The sequence below is a fragment of the Trachemys scripta genome, chromosome 15 (genome assembly GCF_013100865.1).
Source record: "Trachemys scripta elegans isolate TJP31775 chromosome 15, CAS_Tse_1.0, whole genome shotgun sequence".
Taxonomy (NCBI): Eukaryota; Metazoa; Chordata; order Testudines; family Emydidae; genus Trachemys; species Trachemys scripta.
Window position 1 is genome coordinate 5,462,920 of NC_048312.1, and position 21,662 is coordinate 5,484,581.

Consider the following 21,662-nt stretch of genomic DNA (forward strand, 5'->3'; position numbering starts at 1 on the left):
CTGCTGTGTGTGCGGCCTGGACAGAACGGGGCAGGTTACACATGTCTGGGCACCAGATTATTTGTTTGGCTGCGCTACAGCATTGAGTCCCCAGTTAATGGCAGACGCTCCTGAGTGCTGTTCTGCATGTTTCCCTAGCTGCTGATCAGTGGAGGTGGAGGTACGTGTTCAGAGACTGATCTCTGGGAAGGCACGAGCTGTGTGCTTTGCCTATCCAGCATATGGTGCCCTTCCGCTGCTTTTGTAAATGCAGCAAGAGGTGGTGGCAGGCTGGCATCTTTTGTGGGGGGCTGGGATTCTTTGTTCCTCTTAGCCAGGGCCTGGTTGGGGTCTTTCTCCGTTCCCTTTCCCTGAGGATTCAGAACGTCTCTCTCAGCAGCACTAAATTCACACACACCCATTGTTGGGAGCCTGACTCTGGCCAAAGCAGTCTCCCTCAGGGAATGTGGCGGTGTGACAGACTATACCTGTGTTCACACCCACTGGAATAATGTTTGTACAAGGTTTGCCTTGGGAGGTATTTAAAAACTCATAATTTGCTGGTCTGCACTGTACCCCGGTCAATCACAGATGGCCATTTGGGATCGAATCCCTCCAAAGCCCCAAGGAAGATGGTAGGGTCGGGGAAGGGATGAGTTCAGCATGACGCTCGCAGGGTTGCTGCAGAGCCTAGCGTTCTCCAGAGCAGTCGGCCAGGTTGGCTGTGCACATGGGCTCTGGGCCAAGAGACTCAGTTCTGTCAAGTGAAGAATATAAAGCCAACTGCATGTAAGACGGGTGGAATTCCATCCTCGGAGTCCGTGAGAAATACGAGCTGAGCCAAGGCAGAGCAATTTGCTGCCAGCCTCACAATCCCCAGCTAGAATTGTCTCTCTCCGTGCCCTCGTAGTTAATACAGGATAGGTACCCTGAGCCCCCCAGTCGTGCTGTGTCCCCCGATACAGCTGCCCGGGGCGCTGCTTTTTTTGGCCCCACTGGCAGCGGGGAGCGTGCTCGTTCTGCACACATCCACCGATGTCCGACACGCAGCCTGAGGGCTCATCTGCTCAACCGTGCCAGCTGCACTCTGACACCATTGTAAATCCGCTCTAGGCACTGCAGTCACTCTGGAGTTACAGTGGCCCCGGGAGTGTATTTTGCCCTCAACGCCCACCCTCCCTGTGCAAAACAGGCTATGCTGCTGCACCCCCCACTGGAGGGGCTCGTCTCCCACACTCACCGCATTGCTCCTCCGTGTTTCTAGCCAGGGAACCGTGGGGCCTTGTTCTCAGGGCCTGCCACTGTTTGTTTTACAGAATCCCCGGTTCTCACAAACCCGGCAGAATGGCCCCTGCAGGAGCTGGGGACAGGAACTGCACAGCCGGCTGGAGGAGCACATATGCACATCAGGGGCTGCCCCGCACCTCTCCTGCAATACTGTAGCCTCCCTGCCGCCTCCATGAGGCCTATCACTGAGCTCCTGCCTCCGCCCCACACTCCCCCTCAGAGCTCCTCTCGCATACTGAAATGATCTGGTGCCAAGCACGCGTTGGCTGCAAGTTCAGCACCATTTCAGAAACCCTGGTTTGAAGCGGCTCTGACCAGGTTTCCTTTATACTCCTCAGTGACCGGAGGGGGGCGTTTGTGATGCTCTGGGACCCTTGTCAGCACATTTCAGACCAGAGCTGTATGTGAGCTGCGATGGGCCCTTTGGGTAGGTCTATACTGCAGCTGGGAGCGAGGCTCTGGCTAGCCACCCAAGTCCAAGCCCATCTGACCAACCCGCTGTGCCCAAGTCACCACCACGCTGCAACGCGCTCGCCCAGCTGCAGCGTGCACAGACGCTTTGTCACTTCATGATCATTCAAGACCACCCAAAAGGGAAACCAACCATGCTTACGTGCATCTCTCCATTGGTCAGAACTGATCATTCCTGGGGAGGGGAGAAGGTATAAAACATTCTGGAAAAACAATTAAACGATTGCAGCATCAGGTGAGGCACACACAAGGAACCGGGTCCATTGTTTTTATTCTGATTTGATCCGACGTTACTAACGAATGGCACAGAAATCAGCGCAATTCCTTCCATGATTCTTTTCTCTCCGCAGAGCGATGTGAATTGTGTGTGATCAAGTGTATCCGGGTGGCAAATGGCAACCCCCACGTCCCAAACACAGCAAATCACAGAACTAGAGCTCGCGTCCTTGGCAGAGTCCTCAGGAGCCACCCAATTCCCCTCCTCACTTCACCCCAGCCTGGGCATCCGTCCCTTCCGAGGAGCAGGGTTCCCTTCGAACCAGTCAGCACCTCAGCCAACTGGGGCCTGATCTAATGCCCACTAAAGTCAATGAGTCTTTCCAGAGCAGGCCCCTGGAGGGGCTGCTGCTAGGTCACAAGATTCTTTCCTCTCCATCCCTGAAGGCTGACCACTTGCTAGCCCAGGAAGCCTGAGAGCAAGGCCGCGACTTGATGTCTGGAGCAAGGCCACTCTGAGTGGCTCAAGGACATATTTTCTGCTTTTTGTTCCACCACCAAATGAGCCCGGCATTAAAGCCAACTGGGAAGCACGTTGCCTCAAGGGGTCTGGCGATCTGCAAGGACATTGAAATGAAAGCGCTGTCGCCACCCACAAACACCCTGTGTTCATCAGAGTCCCCCCCTCACATTTACACATCCCAAGGCTGCAGCTGGGAAATTCCTCTTCCGCTTCCTAGTGGTTGTTTTTCACAGCGGGCCGGGGCTAGCGTTTCAGCTCCAATTTAGCAACGGCTGTCCTGTGAACTTCATCGGGTCCATCGGCGAGACGCAGGGCTCGCGCCCAGGCGAAGAACTGTGCCAGTGGGTAATCGTTACTGAGACCTGCTGCTCCAAAGGCCTGCAACAAGCCCATGAGACGTGTGAAAAGGGCAGGACAATGCCATGATGGGAGCAGCAGAGCAAAGCAGGGACACTTAGAACTGTAGAAGCAGGAAGGCAATTTAGTGCTAGAAGAAGGTTCTGCATAGAATACGAACAATGTATAGGCAACAGCAGGACAAGTTTGTTCCACACCAGCCCCTGCTAATGTGCCTAAGTCCTGACCCACAGGGATCACGTCTAGGAGGAAGAGGTCTGGCAGCAGTTTCCTCAGCCCAGGAGGCGAGGATAGGACTAACTCGTGATTGCAGGAGTTGGCTGAAAGCAGAAGAACCTTGGGGCTCCAAGCAACTGCTTGCTTTGTTTGGGCTAAACCCTAACCTTCTGGAATGGGAGAGAAATGAATGACAAGTGCACCATTCCCCGCTCACCTGGATAGCACGATCAATGACCCGCAGAGCCATCAATGGAGCCACCATTTTGATCATGGCGATCTCTAGAGCAGCTGCCTGTATAGAAACAGGATCAAACGCATCAGATCCATCCAGCTTGGTCAACCCTCCTCAGTCCTGGCATGCAGCCCCTGCTATTCCCGTTCTGGTCTCCCCAAAACAATAGTACCAATGTACGGCAGGCTGGGCCTGCAGCCCCGCCGCTCTCCCAGCCCTGGGCCTCTCCGGAACACAGACTGCCCGTCATGCTGAGCTCCGTGTGATAATGCCGATGGGCACGAACATCCAAGGAGGAAATGCCCAAGCTCACTTTTAATTGGGAACCTCAGTAATATTTTTGCTCAGGCCTCCAGGGAGGAAAAGATCAAGCATTAGAGCTCCCCCATAGCGACCGGACAAGCTAAGCCCACTAGGCCGAGCGCTGCAGTCCTCACTGTTCACTTACTCAGGCTGGTATTGTTAGCCCCCGGAGGGCCCCAGCCACGCACCTTGTTGCCAGCTGTATCCATGAGGAGGGCAGCCTTCAGGACAAGAAGCCGGGCCTGCTCAATCTCAGCGCGGGACTTGGCGATGTCTTCCAGGATAGTGCCCTGTTCGGCTAGGGGTTTCCCAAAGGCCACACGAGACGTCACCTGCAATAGGCGCACACAGGGCTAAAGGCCTCTGAGCTTAAAGAGAGCTATTTTTGCTGGTGATAATATCTTACATCTGCAGAGAAGTTTTCATCCCGACTGCCCCTGCAAACTAGACAGGGACCCACTTCATCCATTGCTGGGATGCAGCCACCTCTGGGGTGCTACGTGGCTGCTGTCTGACAGGCACAGTGACACTACGTGGCAGTTTGGGATAGGAAGTGAAGAATGCTGTATCAGATTGCCTGGGGAATTGTTTAGAAGGGTAACTGACACCCTGCCTAAAATGGAATTAGCCAGGACTCAGGATTCAAGTCCTTCCAAGAGTGCAATAGCCGTCAGAATCTCAAGTTTCCAGATCCCCAAAAAGCAGCTACCTCTCCTCCCTGTGCTATACTGAAGCAGCATGGGGTGTAACAGAGGGACGGAATAGTGGAGAGCCTGAGAATGTGTTTAAAAAGGAAGATTTGGGTGACCACAATGGGTCTGGTGCCAGCGTCGGGATCCGATTGTCTCATGGCCAGGGAGTATCCGAGGATGTTGCTGGGCTTCAGCCCAGGGATATGAATTGCCTGGTTAGTTGCTGTTATGCGCACACTCTGAACTGACATGGGAAGGGCCCAGACGTTGGAGACAACTAAGAAGGGAAGCAGAGCTTGGGAGAGCAGAGGAGTTCAACCCTTCTGAGGAAATGGAAGGAGGAAGATTCGGAGTGTATTGGGGGCCTTATTTGGCTGAACAGAGCTGCAAACAGGGGCAGTCGATTTCTCTAATCACGACAGAAACTCCCCACCCATAAGAAAAAGGGAAGCAATGGAGTGAAACAGCCCTTTGTCCAGGGAGTACTCAGTCAGGCGGGGAAACCCATTTGCTCAGGTGTGTTGCTCTTGTGAGGCTGTTCTTGTGAAATATTTATTTGATCTGAACTCTCACCCCTGCTAGAGATCGAAGGACTCCACTAATAACTAACTGTAGTTTGGCTTCCAACATCCACTGATACGGGCTGAATTCACAGGGGTGGGGATTTGATGCTGGATGCAAGGCTGGATAAGTGGATTGTTTTCCGCTACCCATGGCGCTGTGGATGTCAGGAAGGTATGCAGCTAAAATGGATTAAAGGTGTTTACACGCTACAGCGATAGTCTGCTGAGAAATATGATGCTAGATCGAATCAGACTGAAATGCAGATAAGGCAGCACTTGGAATGCAGTTGCAGAAGATAACGGAGTAGAGGACAGGAACCTGCAGCCATACTCACTCGCTTCTTCATGAGCGCCAGCGCCCTTTCGGAATAGCCAATGAGCCTCATGCAGTGGTGGATCCGTCCGGGGCCTAGTCTCCCTTGTGCAATTTCAAAGCCTCGGCCAGGTCCCAGCAGTATATTTTCTTTGGGCACTCGCACATTTTCAAATAAGAGCTCTCCATGGCCAGCTGCAAAGGGAGGGACAGAATGCACAGAGCTCACCGGCATCACTCACTGGACACATCCCCGTATGCAGGAATTCCTTCCCATTCTTCTCTTCCTGGCTCTTCCAGAACCCACGCAGCTCTGAAATGGTCTCTCGCCTGCTCCTGGCAGGTGAGAGACCAAGTGATCTAATAACTCAGGTTCTCGTCAGGATTAACAAACATTGAGGTTTGCTGGTTTCTTTCCGGTGCTCAAACAAAAAAAAAAATCAAAGCCAAGGCAGAAAGGTTGGTGGGAGGCTTTTCCCAGTTCTGCTATCAGCACTTTCCAGCCCCCCTCATCAGAACCAGCCAATTCCTTGTTATTCCCAGCCCCCGCCACCACAGCCACTTCCTGTAATTTCACCTGCACAGATTGTGGGCAAGAAAGCGTGTCCAATGCTAAATGGCCTGAAATACAGGTTTTGCTGTGGTTTCTCTTTGTCAAAGAGCCAGGAAACGTCACTTAAAGACTCAACAGCTCAAAAGATCATCTATAGAGTTTTTTGGCTGAAAAAACTAATGAAGTAATTAAATACAACGTGATGTTAATGGCACTAGGATGTTTTAACAATGTGCTACAGGCTGTAGCAGGGAATGTAGCCCCAGGATTCCAGTATTTGCTTTAAAAGGAAGTAGCATCATAACATACTCCATGAATGATTATTTCTAATACCACTCATCTGCCTGTTTCTCTACACCTTTCACCCCGAGCCTTACACAATCAGTAAACTGCACTGACGCCTTGGGAGGCCGGGGTTATTGAACTGAGGCACAAAGAAGTCATGTGATTTGCCCACTGTGAGTTGGTGGCAGAACTGGAAAGAGGACCCAGGAGTCCTGACTCCCAGTCTCTGCTCTGGATAACAGACAACCCTGCTGGACTATGTACCAGGGACAACGGAAGAGTGTGTGAGTGACGTAAAGAACTTGGGAGTCAGGAGACTTAGGTTCTAGTCCCAGCTCTGCCACCACCCCGTGTGACCTCAGGCAAGTTATTTCCCTGCTCTGGGCCCCAGTTCCCTGATCCACAGGACAGTAATGCCCAAGTCATAGGATACGGAGAGGTAAGGCACAATGGGGTCCCACAGAAGCTAGGGCCAGCATATCAGAGGTGCCCACAACATGTGCCCTTTCAAAGCCAGAATAATTCAGTGGACAAAGCAGAGCTGTCAAGGCATGTTACAAACTGAGCTAGCTCCTTGCCTCACCTGGGGGATCTTCTTCGCCAAATACACTGAGAGGCCTGGTGACGGTTATGCCCGGAGTGTCCATGGGAACCAAGAGCATTGACTGCTGTTTGTGGCGCTGGGCTTCAGGGTCGGTCTTCCCCATAAACACACAGAGCTGGCACCGAGGATCCAGGGCCCCTGCCGGGAAACGACACGATGAGAACTAGACTGACTGGTGCTGAAAACCTCAGGCCCAATCAATCCGCCGGGAACATGACTGATTGCAGCGAAGGCACGTCGGGGTGAATTTGGTGCCGGTGTCTCATTCTGACTTAGCCCTTTCAGAGAGCAGAGCAAATCCAGCCATCTTAGCTGTAGCTAATTCAGGACATGGTTATTTGGTTTGATAGTTTGTTTCAAGAGTTAACAGAAGAGATGAGAGCTGGCGTGAGAACTCCAGGCTCTGATAAAGGCTCTGAAGTCCTTTATCCACAATTACCATGGAATTACCAGGCAAATTCAAGCTTTCCCACATCACCCCACCCATCCCTGTGACGGAGGGACCACCTGGAGGGGGGAAGGCTCTTCAAGGCTCATTCAGACCTTGGCCTCTCTTCTGGAACTGCCAACATAGGTGCTCATTACTGCCTACTGGGAACTGAACCGAGACCACCCGACTCATTTCACAGCCAGCAACCAGTGGATGGTAACAGCTCGCAGGCATTACTGACCCAGGTGGGATTAGAACTGGCTGCCTAGAGGGGAAAGCCTCACTATCCCATTAGCAACCCCATGTGCCACCAGACGCCCTGTAGTGTAAGTTTAACTCGTCCAAAAAGGGGATGTTTTCCTAACGATTAACATAAAGCTGAAGACTGCAGCAAAAGCATTTCCCAGAGGGGCTATTGGGGGGTCACGGCAGCATCTAATGCCCAAATGCCTGTAACATCACAACTGTACGTGAAACAGAACAGTGCTGTTTGAACTCTGCAGTCCCCGTTGGCTCAGCATATAGCAATTCTGCTCTCCATTACTCAGGCGTAAATCCACAGTATCTCCATTCAAGACAGTGGAATTATGCTGGATTTACACTGGTGTAACTGAGATCAGAATCTGACCCTCCGTAAGCGAGGGTTGAGTGCAAGTCAGGGCCCAGCGCCCCTTTCAAGAACCGTTTTAGATCAGCACACTGGAGAAAAGGTCCAACAGGACAGCTTCACACCACAGCAGACAGCCGTGGGAGCACGTGGCTCTGTGACGGAGACCGTGTGCGTATTGGAATGTACCTGAAATCCACCATTTATGCCCATTTAGAATGTAGAAACCCTTTTCTTCTACGACTGAAGCTTCGATGTTGGTGGCATCAGATGAAGCAACCTAAGTAGAAACACTTTCAGTTCCGAATCTGCCAGCTCCTCTCAGCCTCAGAGGGGCCGGAGAGAAGTTTCAGACATTCTCATCAGGTGGCTTGGGAGGCGAGAAGTCATGGCCCGAAGCTGGCAGAGCTCAGCACAGCACTGCTGATGGACCCCAAAGGCTGGGAACCCAGCTCAGCTGAACAATCGAGGGAGCAAACACCTCTAAAAGCAAAGCTGGGGAGTCACACAATGGACTTCAGGCCTGATGCTTGGAAAGGCCTAGAAAGGGGTGCCCAGCCCCTCTGCCAATCAGGCCGTCAGCTGGTTGAGTCTGACAGCTAGACAGTAGTTTAATTAAAACACTTTGTTACACTTCATAATTACCACTAACTGCACAAGAGCGCAGCTTAAGAAACATGGTGGCCACGATTACTGGAAAGTGACTGGTGATTTTGAGTGCCTCCAACAGACACTTTAAACCAATGTGATTTTCTGAAAGTGCTGAGCACCCCCCCTTCGAAGGGCCTCAGGTTGGGCTCCCAAAATCACAAGGCACTTTTGAAGACCTTGGCCAGTGCGTAGAACAACTGCCAGCACTGAGAACAGGGCGAGCCGCTGTATGGTGTGGATCTACTCTACTCCATGGTGTGGTTGGCTGGACAGCGATACTGACCTGCGGCTCAGTCATAGCAAAGCACGAGCGTATCTTCCCGTCCAACAGAGGCTGCAGCCAGCGTTCCTTCTGCTCCTCCGTCCCATAGCGAACCAGCACCTCCATGTTCCCAGTGTCAGGGGCAGAGCAGTTGAATATCTGGAGGGGGGAAAGCCAAGCACCAGTCAGCAAAGGAGAGGCATGTTTGTTGGGAAAGGGAGTTTGTAGGTCAACCTCAAACGGCACAGCTACTCCTGACTGCCGAACGCCCATTCCAAAGCATCAGGGAATTCAGACCACACAAGCTCCGGCTGCTTTCAAAAGGCCAGAGCTAAGGGTGGGGTGGAAGCTGCATTGCAGAGACAGGTCCCCGAGCCCGCTCATAGCAGAACACGGAGGGGGAGCGGCATGCACCTGGGGCTAGCGCACACTGTAGCTATACAGATGATGTTTTCTTATGGTACATAGAAATGTAAGTGGACCCAAAAATCTATTTCCTAAAAATGGCTTGATAATCACCAAGTCAAATACGAGTGAAGTGAAGGGAGCCAATTCAGAAGCCAATTAGAGATGAGTTACGGCAGAACCCCAGGTCATGCTGTAAACACAGTTTGATCCTAACTGGTTTTTACAAGTGTTTTACATCAAATGTTAATGTTTTGAAAAATGCGCTCTCTATAGCAGGGGTCTCAAACTCCCGGCCTGCGGGCCATCTGCAGCCCGAGAACCTCCCCACTGCGACCCGCGGAGGAAAGACCCATGTAGCCACACTGCCGGCTCTGTCTGCTACAGGTGTCGCCCCCTGCAGCTCCCATTGGCTGGGAGAGAGGGCTAGAGATACCATCACTAGTCGCTGGGCAGAGTCAGCCATGGAGGCAGCATCATTAGTTGCTGGGCAGAGTCAGCCATGGAGGCGGTGTCACTTTTTTCCACAATGAACATAAACAAGTCAAAATACCGAACACAACTATCTGATGCACACCTGGCTGCAATCCTGAAGGTTTCCACTGCTCAGTCACTGAGGCCAAACATCAACAAACTGACAGAACTGAAGCGTTGCCAGGTATCTGGCAAACACTAGAAACTCTCGGGCAGGCGAAGAATTGTATCAAGTTGTATAAAGAACAGGAGTACTTGTGGCACCTTAGAGACTAACAAATTTATTTCAGCATAAGCTTTCGTGGGCTACAGCCCACTTCTTCAGATGCATAGAGTGGAACACACAGACAGAAGATATTTATACATACAGAGAACATGAAAAGGTGGAAGTATGCATACCAATTGTAAGAGGCCAATGAATTGAGATGAGCTATCAGTAGCAGCAGAAGAAAAACCTTTGAAGTGATAATCGAGATGACTCATAGAAGGTGTGAGGAGAACTTAACAAGGGGGGGGGGGAAATTAATTAGGTTAATGACCCAACCATTCCCAGTCTCTGTTTAGGCCTAAGTTAGTTGTGTCTAATTTGAGTTCAGCAGTCTCTCTTTAGAGTCTGTTTTTGAAGTTTTTTTGTTGCAAAACTGACACCTTCAAGTCTGTCACTGAGTGATTAGAGAGGTTGAAGTGTTCTCCCACTGGTTTTTGAATGTTAGGATTCCTGATGTCAGATTTGTGTCCATTTATTCTATTGCGTAGAGACTGTCCAGTTTGGCCAATGTACATGGCAGAGCGGCATTGCTGGCACATGATAGCATATATCACATTGGTAGATGTGCTGCTACTTTGTAACCTATCAAGTTGTATGACAATTTTATTATTTCTAAGAAATTCAAAATAAAAAATACAATATGCAAATACAATTCTGAACACCATCTTCAGTGACGTTATTGGCCCGCTGGGAGGATTTGAGGACTGGAACTGGCCCTAAGGTAAACTGAGTTTGAGACCCCTGATTTATAGTGATTGATTTGGCATTTACACACGTTAATTGAGATGATGCCTAATGTTAAACAGTCAGTGAGAAAGTAGAAAATCTTTAATTATAGTAACAAGGTGGATTATTATTTAAGGGCCATTATTATCACTGATTATAAAAAGGGTAGTGAGCTGCTGTCAGATAGGTGTGCCCATCCACTATCCAGGTACTCTTAGAGAAAGGGTTAACCCCATTCTTCCCGCCAGGGAATGATCACCTTGGCTTCATCATTCCATCCTAGAATGCGAGGGTCAGTGCAGAGCGTGGGCAAGTGTAAGGCCTGTTGGCTTTAAATAACTATAAATAAAGTTTTTAATTTTCATCACCCATTGTGTCATTCACGCTCCTCCACTCAATTAAACGATCTGCAACTGCCCCGGAGGCTCGAACCTTAAAATTCAGCTGGTTTTATTTCTTATCTTTTGAAGTACTAAGTGGGAACACACAAATCGAAGGACTGCACACTTACTGGCAACCCCCTTGGGTGCGATGTGTGCTGCAGACAGCTCTCTCTTAAGTATTCGGTGAGATCCTGCCCTGTTGCTGCCTGGGTGCACTGGAGCAGGGAAAAGGCTCCTCACCACACCCCAGGCAATGCAGGGCAGGGTGAAACCCTTTGTAGGAGCCTGGCTAGAATGGCTCCAGGCTATACTGAAAACCCGCACACGTGGTTCCATCAGGGGCTGGTGTTGGGCTGACTAGCATAGCGCACAACAGGCCACATTCTGGCCAGCACTGGCCCTCCCCAAATAGCACAACTACACACTGCAAAAGCAGCATTAGCAGTCAGGTTCAAAGCAGCCAGGTGCCGAGGTAGGAGCAATTGGGAGGGGAGGGAGGAAATGTGTGCAGGGGGCACTAGTAGGGCAGGGGATAATTCCAGCAACAGAGGGCTAGCTAAGAATCCCTCACCCAGCCTGCGTGTTTCCCCTCCGCCACCCAGATGACTTAGTAAAGGCTTAAAGCAGGTACCTCAGGTGCAAACAGTGATGTTCCCATGAGCTCACACAAATGGGAAAACTCTTGGTTTGTGAGGCCTGCTCCATATTTCACTTCTGGATCATTCTCCACAGGTAAGAAAAGGTTCCACAGTCCTTCAGCCTTTGCCTTGTCCTTAAAGAATGGAACAGCATGAGACTTCGGGCCCAATTCTGTTCTCAGGTGTAAGGGGCCAGCTCCCTGCCCATAGAGACCCCCAACGGGCATGGCTGCAGGAAGGACAACCCGACAATGCTGGGATCTGCTGAGCAGAGCTGAGGCCTGAATTCTGCCTTTCCCGCTCATCAACAGACAAACACCCAAAGCTGTGGGGAAGAAACGAGCTAAAGACAGACAGTGCGTCAGACTCAGCTTGGTGTTGGCCTATTGAAGTCAATGGTGTTACACCAGGGGTGAGTTTAGTCCAATGGGTCTATGGAAACATCACTTGCAGCCTATAAGAGGGACAAATGCTAGAGTGATAGTAGAGAGTTGGCTTTGGACTGGAGAATGATTTGGACCTGAAGAGCTTGATTCTGGCTCTTGGACCTGAAGAGCTTGATTACAGCAGTGTAAATCAGGAGTAAGTCCTTTAAAGTCAATGGGAACATAGCGGTGTGAGATCAGACTCAGGCCCCAAGGACAAATCTCCTAATGCCCAGGCCCTCTTGTGTAAAAATGAAGATCACAGTTGCACTGTACTTGTAGAAGTCCCTCCCTCAATCCTCCTTCCACAGCTCCAGAGATCAAATTCAAGAGACAGCCAGCGTGACATGTAATGGAAGACCGCGCCCGTTAGGTCAGGAACTGTGTTGGGACACGGGCAGGTTAATACACAAGACAGGATTTTGAGTGAGCAAGTCACTGAGCTAATGCAGCCCAGACAACTTGGGCAGAAGTTGGGGCTGGCTCGTAGCCACGAAATGGGAGACACACTAGAGGGGCTACACCTACCAGAAGATGCCCAGGACAAATGTTTCCCTGAAAAATGCAACTGTAGTCAGTCAGTTTACATGATGATGTGGGCTCTGTATTTACTGCCTCTCTCCATGACTTCATTCCCAGCCCTGTAAACTTTCCCTAGGCTCTGGGAGTCAAGCTGGTTCCCCACTTAAGTCATTGCCACCCATAATAAAAATTCTGCAGTCAGAATTGAGCTGATGGTGTGCAAGCCAGATGAGACTCCAGCTCCCCCTCTCTTACTGCATTGGAGCTGTGGACTGACAGGAGCAGATACGTGATTTGCTCAGGAAAGTGCACAGCTCTGGCTCAGAGGTGTCCTGGGCCCTGAGCTTTGCAGTCAATGTGCCATCTTACAGACCCAGGCTTGGAGGCATTGTTACTTTACGCAGACGTATGACTTACCTTCAGCTCTTCTATAAGAGGATGTGGAGTCCATCTAGACTGTGAAACCTGATGATCTCTCAGAACCTGCTCAGCAGGATAGACATGGATTTCCATGAATCGCCTCAGCTTGCGGTAAAGATCCTGGGCTCTCCCGGGAAGGCTGTCAGGAGAAAGAATAAGATGAGCTTTGGAAGTGTGAGCTGGTGAGGAAGGTGCCACGGTGACATAGTTTCTCCTGGAGAATGCCCCATTCCTGGTCCAGGTACTGTAAGGTCTTGCGAAAGGTTTTGCAGCTGGACATTCTTTAAACACTCGAAATCCTTCTTTTGTAGCAAAGTCCCACGCTAAGTTGGCCATGAGCTCCACCTGCTTTCCGCCACTTTCAGCTGCAGCTGAACTTGCTTGACCTGCGTGAAATGGAAGTGATCAATAATCACCATCTGCTTAGAGAGTCCGCATGACAGAGGTCCAAAACACCAGCACACACTAGCACTCAGCGCTGGCGCTGCAGGATGCAGGATTATTTTATAAGTGATATGACAACGATGTCACAGTTTCTCTGATTAAACACCAAGTCTATCAGCACCCTGGCAAGTTGCCAACAGAGTCCCTAGTAGGGTAAAGTTTGAGCCTCCCCAGCTTGGGAGGACAAAGTGCCCAGAGTCAGCCCTGAATACCCCAGTGGATGAGTCTGCAATGAGCAAAGCAAGGGACACATTCTACAGCAGCGGGAAGAGCTGAGCCCAGGCAGAGGGACGCATTGTGCTGCAGTGAAGGGGGAAAGAACACTATATAGGGCCCAGGGTGATTACGGATTCCTCTCTCAGCTTAACAGACTTGGCTGCACATTATTTTTAATCACGTCCATCCCATTCCATGGTTTCCTTGTGCTAGTGAACCAGCAAGAGTACCAAGTACTGGTACCAAGCTTTTCGCATATGTACCAATGGCCTGGGCTTTGCTTCTGTGATCTCATGCAAAGCCATCAAAAATTTCTCCTCTTGTTCAAAGATCCATCATCTGCAATAGCAGTCACCCCACCTCCCTTCCTCCAAGGCACAGCAGGTCAGACTTTGAGCTGTGTTTCCTGGTCTTCGACTTGGCATGTGATAAAAGCAGGCCAGGTGCTGGGTATGGTTAATATTGCTCCCAAAGTCCTTCACAATATACTTGCAGCCCGGCTGAAAAGTGGCCAGCTCTGGGGTAGAGGCCAGCAATCAGGCAGATACTAGTGCTCACCTACAGCAGCCCCGCCCAGTAACCACATCAGACCTTGCAATGCAGCAAAAAGCAACAGCTAGTAAAACACATTGTTCTTGCCATCTCCGTGTTTGTTTGCAGAAACCACTCCTTTATTACAGATGGCTGTCTGAGCAAACGCAGCTCGCTGCTTGGCATTCCAACTAGCCTCCATGCCAAAGCCTCCCAAGGCCTATGCAAGGGAGGATTCGTTCTGTAATTGTTGTGAGCCCTTAACTATTTCTCTTTGAATAATAACCCTTTGCCCCTCTCCCACACCTCACAAACATTAAGGAATGAAGTCCCCCATCACTCCTCCGAGGAAGGGGAAGGATACATTTTCAGGATGGCACCTTTGGGGCCTGAAACTGAAATGCAAGTGCCAATCAGAGTATCATCATCAAGGCAAATCCCAAAGGAACACCGCCTCACAGACTGAGTGCCAAATCCGAGTGTGTGCCCCTCCAATTATATTCTTTTTACAGGTGTAGGCTCTATGGGCACGGACTTTGTCTATAAAAAGTGGGGGCAGCGCTCAGTCTGACTGTAAACGTACCCCTGAGCGACTTGCCCGTCATCACAAAGAGATTCGGACGCCGAGCTGGGACTCGAACCCAGATCTCCTAATGTCCAGCTCTGTGCTGCAGCCACAAGCCATCTTAGCCCTTCTAGAAAAACTTGCTACATTTGTCCCTCGATCCTGCCACACTGTGTAAGTCACTATTGCCTTCTACTGGCCGGAATTTCAGAGCCGCTCAAAATGTATAGTTATGATGCCCTCTAGAGGTGCAATACTGCTACACAAGCTACTGTACAGACATTTGTAACTGAAGTCACTTCCCTGCTAGTGGTTAAACACTACTACACTGGTACAGCACTGACATTTCTTCGGTGTGGTTGTGGGTGGACCGTGTGTGTGTGCAGCATATAGAGGATAGATAAGCCTCCATCCTAATACATGTGGCATCAATTGAAAATTCAGGGGCTGGCTTCATTTTCTCACCTGTGAGCGAGCGTTTGTACACACCCTGCAAGATGGCGGCCATTCTGAAAAAGGAAAAGGCCATGTAGAAATTCCAGTTCTCAATGGGTGGAATTCCCATGTGCTCACAATACATCTGAAAATACTCCTCTGCTGTGGGAATTCCCAACTGCGTTACATCACAGTCCTTCAAACCTGAAAGAGAATCCGGCATAACAATGACTAGGCAGGTGGTGTTCTCAAAGAGAGTCAGACAGTTCTACGGATTCAGTTAGTTTCATGACTGGCACACATGCTCGGTGGATAAAGCAATGGCCTTTCTGCTCTCAGGTCCAAACTCTGGTGTGTCTGAATCGTAAGCCCATCTATAAACAGGGACAAATTAGCTTCAGAGAGGCTCAGGACTAAGAGAAAATGAGGTGAAATGACCCTCTGCCTCTAACAGATACTTGAATTTACATCAGCAGCAGAAGACTGACAAGTCTCTATAGGAATTTGGCCTTTACTGAGGCAGGCAGCATGTGATTGCAATATCTTTATCCCAAACCACCCTTCTTATAAAAGAACAAAACCACTGCCCATCATGGTGTTTTCTACTGAATCTGAGTACAAACAGAACTTCCTGCATTAATCACTAACTATTCTGAATGTGTCCTGGGCAGTTTTGAATTTAATCGGGCCATTTTTCCCCTGTTAATCTTCTCCCTACTTGACGCAGCAGTAAATTTCTCATCTTTCTAAGCTCTGGCTTTGCAATACCACTACTGGTGCCACTATTTTTTATAAGCCTCTAATTTCATGGAGTTTATAAATGGGACAAAAATCCTTTCGGTCTGAAGCGTGGCTCATAGAATTTCAGCCTGAAAGAAAAGATATTTGCTTCAATCCATTTCTGCAGAAAATGACTTCCAGAGTTTTTAAATGACTTTGGTTTTGATAAAGACAGGGCAGCGAGGGGGGGGGGGAAGAGGGGAAATCAAAACCTTTTTTATTTTAAGTGGCATTTACAATCTGCAAACCAAGGTTTTCCTCAAACCCTCCATGCCACTGGCCCCAACACCTGTATTTTCTAGTCCTATGTTGCTTTGGGGCTAAATACACAGAGACATCACATCACAAAGCCGAGTGGTGACAGTTGCTCTCTCAATGGTTCCACAACCAGAACAATGACAGGAACACCATGTTAACTTCTGGGCACCTTCATAGTAAAAGGATATTGACAAACAGGAGGAAGTTCAAAGGACAGTAACAAAAAAAGTTAGGTTTCAGAGTAACAGCCGTGTTAGTCTGTATCCGCAAAAAGAAGAACAGGAGTACTTGTGGCACCTTAGAGACTAACAAATTTATTAGAGCATAAGCTTTCGTGGACTACAGCCCACTTCTTCGGATGCATATAGAATGGAACATATATTGAGGAGATATATATACACACATACAGAGAGCATAAACAGGTGGGAGTTGTCTTACCAACTCTGAGAGGCCAATTAATTAAGAGAAAAAAAACTTTTGAAGTGATAATCAAGCTAGCCCAGTACACTCTCACACTTATTATCAAACTGTCTGTACTCTCTGTATGTGTCCACGAAAGCTTATGCTCTAATAAATTTGTTAGTCTCTAAGGTGCCACAAGTACTCCTGTTCTTCTTTTTTTAAAAAAAGTTAGGGGGCTGGAGGGATTGAGTCCTGAGAAGATTAGAAGGGCTAAATATTTTCAGGGAGGCTAAGCAATTGGACACAAGAATCAACTACATATATCTGAAGATGTCAACACCAAGGAGAGAAGAGGATTCTTTAGGGAGGTGAGAAAAGGTAGAGGTGGTGATGGGATGAGATAAGAAAGGGAGCCCTTGTCCCAGCTGAGCACCCTTCACAACAGTCCTGGCAGTTTCTAACCAATGTTTCCCAGCTCTTTATTTGTAAAACGTTCAAAATAGGAAGCAATGTGTGCCTTCCCCAAGAGGACACACTGTACCTTTCAACATATCAAAGTGAGAAGGCACATAGTGGGCCATGCAGTTGTACGCCACATCAGAGATGGGATCTCCTAAGGTAGAAAGTTCCCAGTCGAGGACAGCAAGGACTTCTGGCCCCTCTGGATGAAAAATCAGGTTATCCAGCCTGGATCAGAAAGGGGAAGGGTTTAGAGAAGTCCTAAGAGAAAAAAACACTCACAGAGGGAGAAGCATTCCTGACAATTGTTTAGTTTCAGTTAAACAAGTGACCTGGAACTCTGTGCTAGTTGGGGGATTGATTCCATATCACTAGCTCCTTTGGGAGGGCTGTGGAAGCAGAGAGCTCAGCTCTGGGAAGTGATGGACAGAAGAGGCTTAAGTTGTTCAACCTTCTGGCTGGTTAATTGTGAACTGACGTGGTTTAAAGACAGTTTAGGATCTCAGATCACTAACAGAAACTATGGCATGTGCCAACTGGAAAATGACAGACTTCAGGTCAATTTCAAAATGGATTTATTGGTCATTTTAAGCCAACACTTACAATTTGTTAGTGATTCAAGATTCCAAACTGTTTTCTGCTGTCTTTTTGTGTGGTGTAGACTAGAGGCTTCCAAGAGTTTTCACAGAGGTTGGCTGTGATAATGGGGTGTGAAAGGCTCCTGCTGAGATGCAAAGAATCCACTCACTCCACTCACAAATAGGAGTTTTATTGGTGAAGGAAACTGTAATGCTTCATGTCTGGATGAGTTAGTGATCCGCCATACGGATCCACCATGCAGCATCAGAAATGCAAAGGAAGGGCCAGGAGCTCCCCTAACCCAGGTCCTTGCAAGGCAAGTGAATGAGAGCTGTCTGCAAGGCGGGATGGGAACATCCAAGAGGTATAATTAGGCACAATGGGATGATATTAAGACAGGGGAGAGTGAGACAAATTAGATTACTCTCCTTGAGGGGAAAGGTGGGAGCAGAGCAGTCAGGTCATTGCTTATTATTTATTTATAGACTGCATACCACTTCCCAGGCACTGAGAACTAGAAATGATTTATAGGGGCTGATCCTGCCCTGGCTCCCAGGGCACAGACTACATGGGAGATAACAGGTCCTTTCCAGCTCTAATTTCTACAGGTTAGAGGAGCAGCTCCTATATTTGGATTGTAAGGTCTTTGGGGCAGGGACCCACACTTTGTTCTGAGTTTGTACAGAGTCGAGCCCAATGGGGTTCTCCTAGGCACTACAGTAATACAAATAATAAATAATAATAATAGTTCAGCCAGTAGATTGAAGGGTTACAGAGAGGTAGCTGTGTCATGCTCCAGCAGACCGCAGCGGGGCACAGATCTGCAAGCCAGCCTACCACCATAAGGAGACAAATGCAGTTCTTGCTCCAGGCAAATTTTTTAGCTCATGATAAAAGTAGTTCTCACCAGTCAGCATGTTGACCTCCCCACATGCAGCCATCGTATTACTGAAGGGTGACCTCCTTTGTAATACTGGCAGCAGGGGAGCTAATGCCACAGTCAAGCAGGGCTCCGTCAAAACCACGGATCTAGTTAAACTCTCACTACTTTAAACTTCACGTCGCAAGGTTCCTTCTCTGACTGCTAAGAGTGAGGCAGAAAATATCGTATAATCCCCCAGGTTATAGATTCATAGATTCATAGATTCTAGGACTGGAAGGGACCTCGAGAGGTCATCGAGTCCAGTCCCCTGCCCGCAATAAATAGCCCCCAATTAAGCTGAGATCAGCAATGGTGCCGCTTTGCAGTGGCTGTGCCCGAAAGAGAATCCAAACTGCTGATGCAAAAGCAAAGCTGGGACTAGAACCCAGGCATGCTGACTTCTAGTTCCCTACTCCAACTACTAGATTAAACTCCTCTGCCCCCAAGTGCCACTGGTTTAAATGGCTACAAATGCACTAGGCAGATGAAATGGGGAGTGAAATGCTGCATGTACCTCTTGTGAGCTCCCAGGGTGCTGAACAGAGCAGTGATGCAGCTTCCTTTTCAAATAGCTTTGGAACATAGTGCTGGGGGGTTCTCGGAGATCCCCCTTTCTTCCTCCCTAGGTAACACATAGTGCCTTTTCCAAATGGGTGCCGGCAGACAGCTAGTACCTGAAATCTCCATGCACAACTGTGGTCTTCTGGTTCCCTGGGAGATGCAACGGGAGCCACTCAATGAGTCTCTCCATGGCAGGAATAGTGTGGGTTTCTGTGGCTCGATACTGCTTCGTCCAGGTTTGAACTTGCCGTTGAACATAGTTACCTAAAGCCAAGGGAATTAAGTCTCTGGGGGTATAGTTCCAAATACAAGGAGGCCTTTGAAAATAACCACAGAAGAGCTGCATCTGGAAACAGTCTAACAGCCAAAAACAAAGCCAGTCTCCGTCCAACCAGACAAATGTACACTTCTCCAAGAGAGCGTTTTGCTGCAGCCATGGGCCACAAGCAGCCCCAGAATAATTGGGCAGAACTCCCAGCAGCCCAGGAGATTTGCTTGCTTCTGCTCAGGCTGCCTTTGGTCCTGTAAGTCTGGTGAAGCAGAAATATCCGTCACCTTTTTTACACTTGGCAGCTTTAAGGAGCAGGATAGGTAGAGCATCATGCATAGTGGCTGGCTTACGGCAAGATGGTCACCCAAGTAATTTTTTGTTGCTGCCTCAAGAAGGGAGTCTCCTCCTGTAATACTGCAACTCCTGTGGTTTGGGTTAAGAACCCAGTATGTTCTCTATCTGGGCACTGTATCGGTTCCTGGCAGGGGAATGGCTTAGCTATTCCAACTGGTTACAAATAACTGGGGTCCTAAACAAAAAATATAATTCCAACAAAGGCCAAATCCTGGCACAGCTGCTCCGCAGGAGCCCTTTGCCCCCGGAAGCGGCTCTGCAGGGGGTACTGTTGAACCTCTGGGGGCAGGATCTGAGGGAGCCCAGTCATTATGATAGCAAACAAATGATTGGCAGGCAGAGCCAATGGGAGGAAACTCTGGAAACTAATTCCAAAAACCACTGACTCCTGGAGGATCCCAAGCAGCTGTTCCATGCACCCTTGACTGGCCTGAGGATCTGTCATGCTGCTGGACAGTCCCCTTCCCCACCATTGCCCTAAGGATTTGGCCTTATGTGACCATACCCCTTTAAAAACTAACACATAGGAAGAGCATGACAGCAGATTTCCTTCTCACCATGCTTCCCATAATCCTCCAGTCCAGCCGCTTTGAGGTCTACTCTATGGATTTTACAGAGGACTTTGTTCATAGCCGTGTAAATAGCCCTCCGCTGGCCAGGGTCCAGGCCAGGAAGAGAGTGGTCCTTGTAGATGTGGCCGGTGCAGTATTCCATCAGGTAGAATGGGGTACCAATGATACTAAAATGACAGAATTGAAACAACCGTCTTTCAGTGACAGGCCTCAGAGATGAGTCGAATATTCCTGCATCTATTGCATCAGGGTAGAGAAGTTATTGCCAAGTCTGAACATGCTCTTTAATTCTAGGGTTTGTTCTGTGCTGAGCGCAGCGTTTATGCCTAACGAACAAAAATCAGAATAGTTCTAATAATAAATAACGACAGAACCCAGTTAACCATTATAACCATCTGCTGTAAATATCAGTACAAAACAAAAGTGCAGTTAAGGTCAGAAACACGATTATGTAAAAATAATGCCTTTCTCAACAGAGGGGCTGACTTTAGGATCAGGGGCCAGTTTGTGCTACTGTTTACATCTATTAGTCTTGTACAATCAGCACAGCAATGGGAGAGGGAGATGGATTCTATTCCTTCTCATGCAAGAGCCTGTAAGAATTGTTCACCAAGTTTCAGTTGCTGCTGCTGATGATGATGCAAATGCCAGAAATAACTCAGCTTTAGCTCTCAGGGTGAGTTTGCAGGGCCGGCAGGTAGAAAAATCATCTTGTTACTTGGAACTTGAGCATATTTGATCTGGAACCATACAGGGAGTGCCATTATGCCATTTTTGCAGTCTCTTTTCAGAGCGTAAGAGCGATTTTAATTAACTGCAAAAATAAAATACTAAAGACACACCCAAAACAAGCTGAATAATATGTTATGGTGCTTTGCACTTCTACAGCCTCTTTCATCTGGAGAATTCAAAGTGCTTCACAATAGTTATTAGTTAAGCCACAAAAGCCCTTTGTGAGGTATGGACAAGGGACACATAGGTGAAGCGTCATCCACCCTGAATTACAGCAACTTCTGGGGTAGATCATGGCAGCTGTTTAACAGCACCTAGCAATGCTATAGAATAGTTTAGAGTGGGAAACAAAATTCATATACCCAACTGGTAGGCAGAATGGAATTATCTGAGTGGAAATTTGGTCAGAACACCTAGGTTAACACCATTATTTTTGCAAAAAGTGCCAGGAGATCATTAGAAGCCACAAACAGGCAGGACCATCCAAAACACAAATGCCCAATATTTCAGCATATCTGCAGTAAGACCAAACATTCTCCACTGGCCACACACACTGTGCCTTTTACACGTCTCTTCCACAGACAGCCAAGACAGGGCTCCTTCCTCCTGGGTTGATTTCAACACTTCTTCACAGGTATGAGTCACTGAAGTTACTGCACCTTTCCACATGAACAGTTCTATCTGTCTAACTGGGTTTTTCTACAGCTTCTGTCACCTTTGAGTCTGACAGCGGCCTCCGCCTCTGCTCTGCTATAAACTGGGAGTGGAAGTTT

The 21,662-nt window shown here is 48.7% G+C and overlaps 1 protein-coding gene across 4 annotated transcripts in view; it reads right to left on the bottom strand.

The window, feature by feature from the left end:
• Positions 1 to 1,967: 1,967 nt before the first annotated feature.
• ACAD10 (acyl-CoA dehydrogenase family member 10) overlaps positions 1,968 to 21,662 on the bottom strand; it is a 32,081-nt gene continuing 12,386 nt past the window's right edge. For 3 of the 4 annotated variants that reach the window (XM_034790810.1, XM_034790811.1, XM_034790809.1), the window contains 13 exons: positions 20,143 to 20,324; positions 19,074 to 19,224; positions 16,981 to 17,126; positions 15,030 to 15,203; positions 12,806 to 13,194; positions 11,435 to 11,575; positions 8,569 to 8,706; positions 7,824 to 7,914; positions 6,577 to 6,735; positions 5,178 to 5,350; positions 3,776 to 3,919; positions 3,267 to 3,344; positions 1,968 to 2,854 (listed from right to left, as the gene is read on the bottom strand). In XM_034790810.1, coding sequence (XP_034646701.1) covers positions 2,720 to 2,854; positions 3,267 to 3,344; positions 3,776 to 3,919; positions 5,178 to 5,350; positions 6,577 to 6,735; positions 7,824 to 7,914; positions 8,569 to 8,706; positions 11,435 to 11,575; positions 12,806 to 13,194; positions 15,030 to 15,203; positions 16,981 to 17,126; positions 19,074 to 19,224; positions 20,143 to 20,324 — 2,101 coding nt within the window. In that variant the 3' untranslated portion in view covers positions 1,968 to 2,719. The remainder of the gene's footprint in view (positions 2,855 to 3,266; positions 3,345 to 3,775; positions 3,920 to 5,177; positions 5,351 to 6,576; positions 6,736 to 7,823; positions 7,915 to 8,568; positions 8,707 to 11,434; positions 11,576 to 12,805; positions 13,195 to 15,029; positions 15,204 to 16,980; positions 17,127 to 19,073; positions 19,225 to 20,142; positions 20,325 to 21,662) is intronic. The other variant, XM_034790812.1, reaches the window with a different exon arrangement.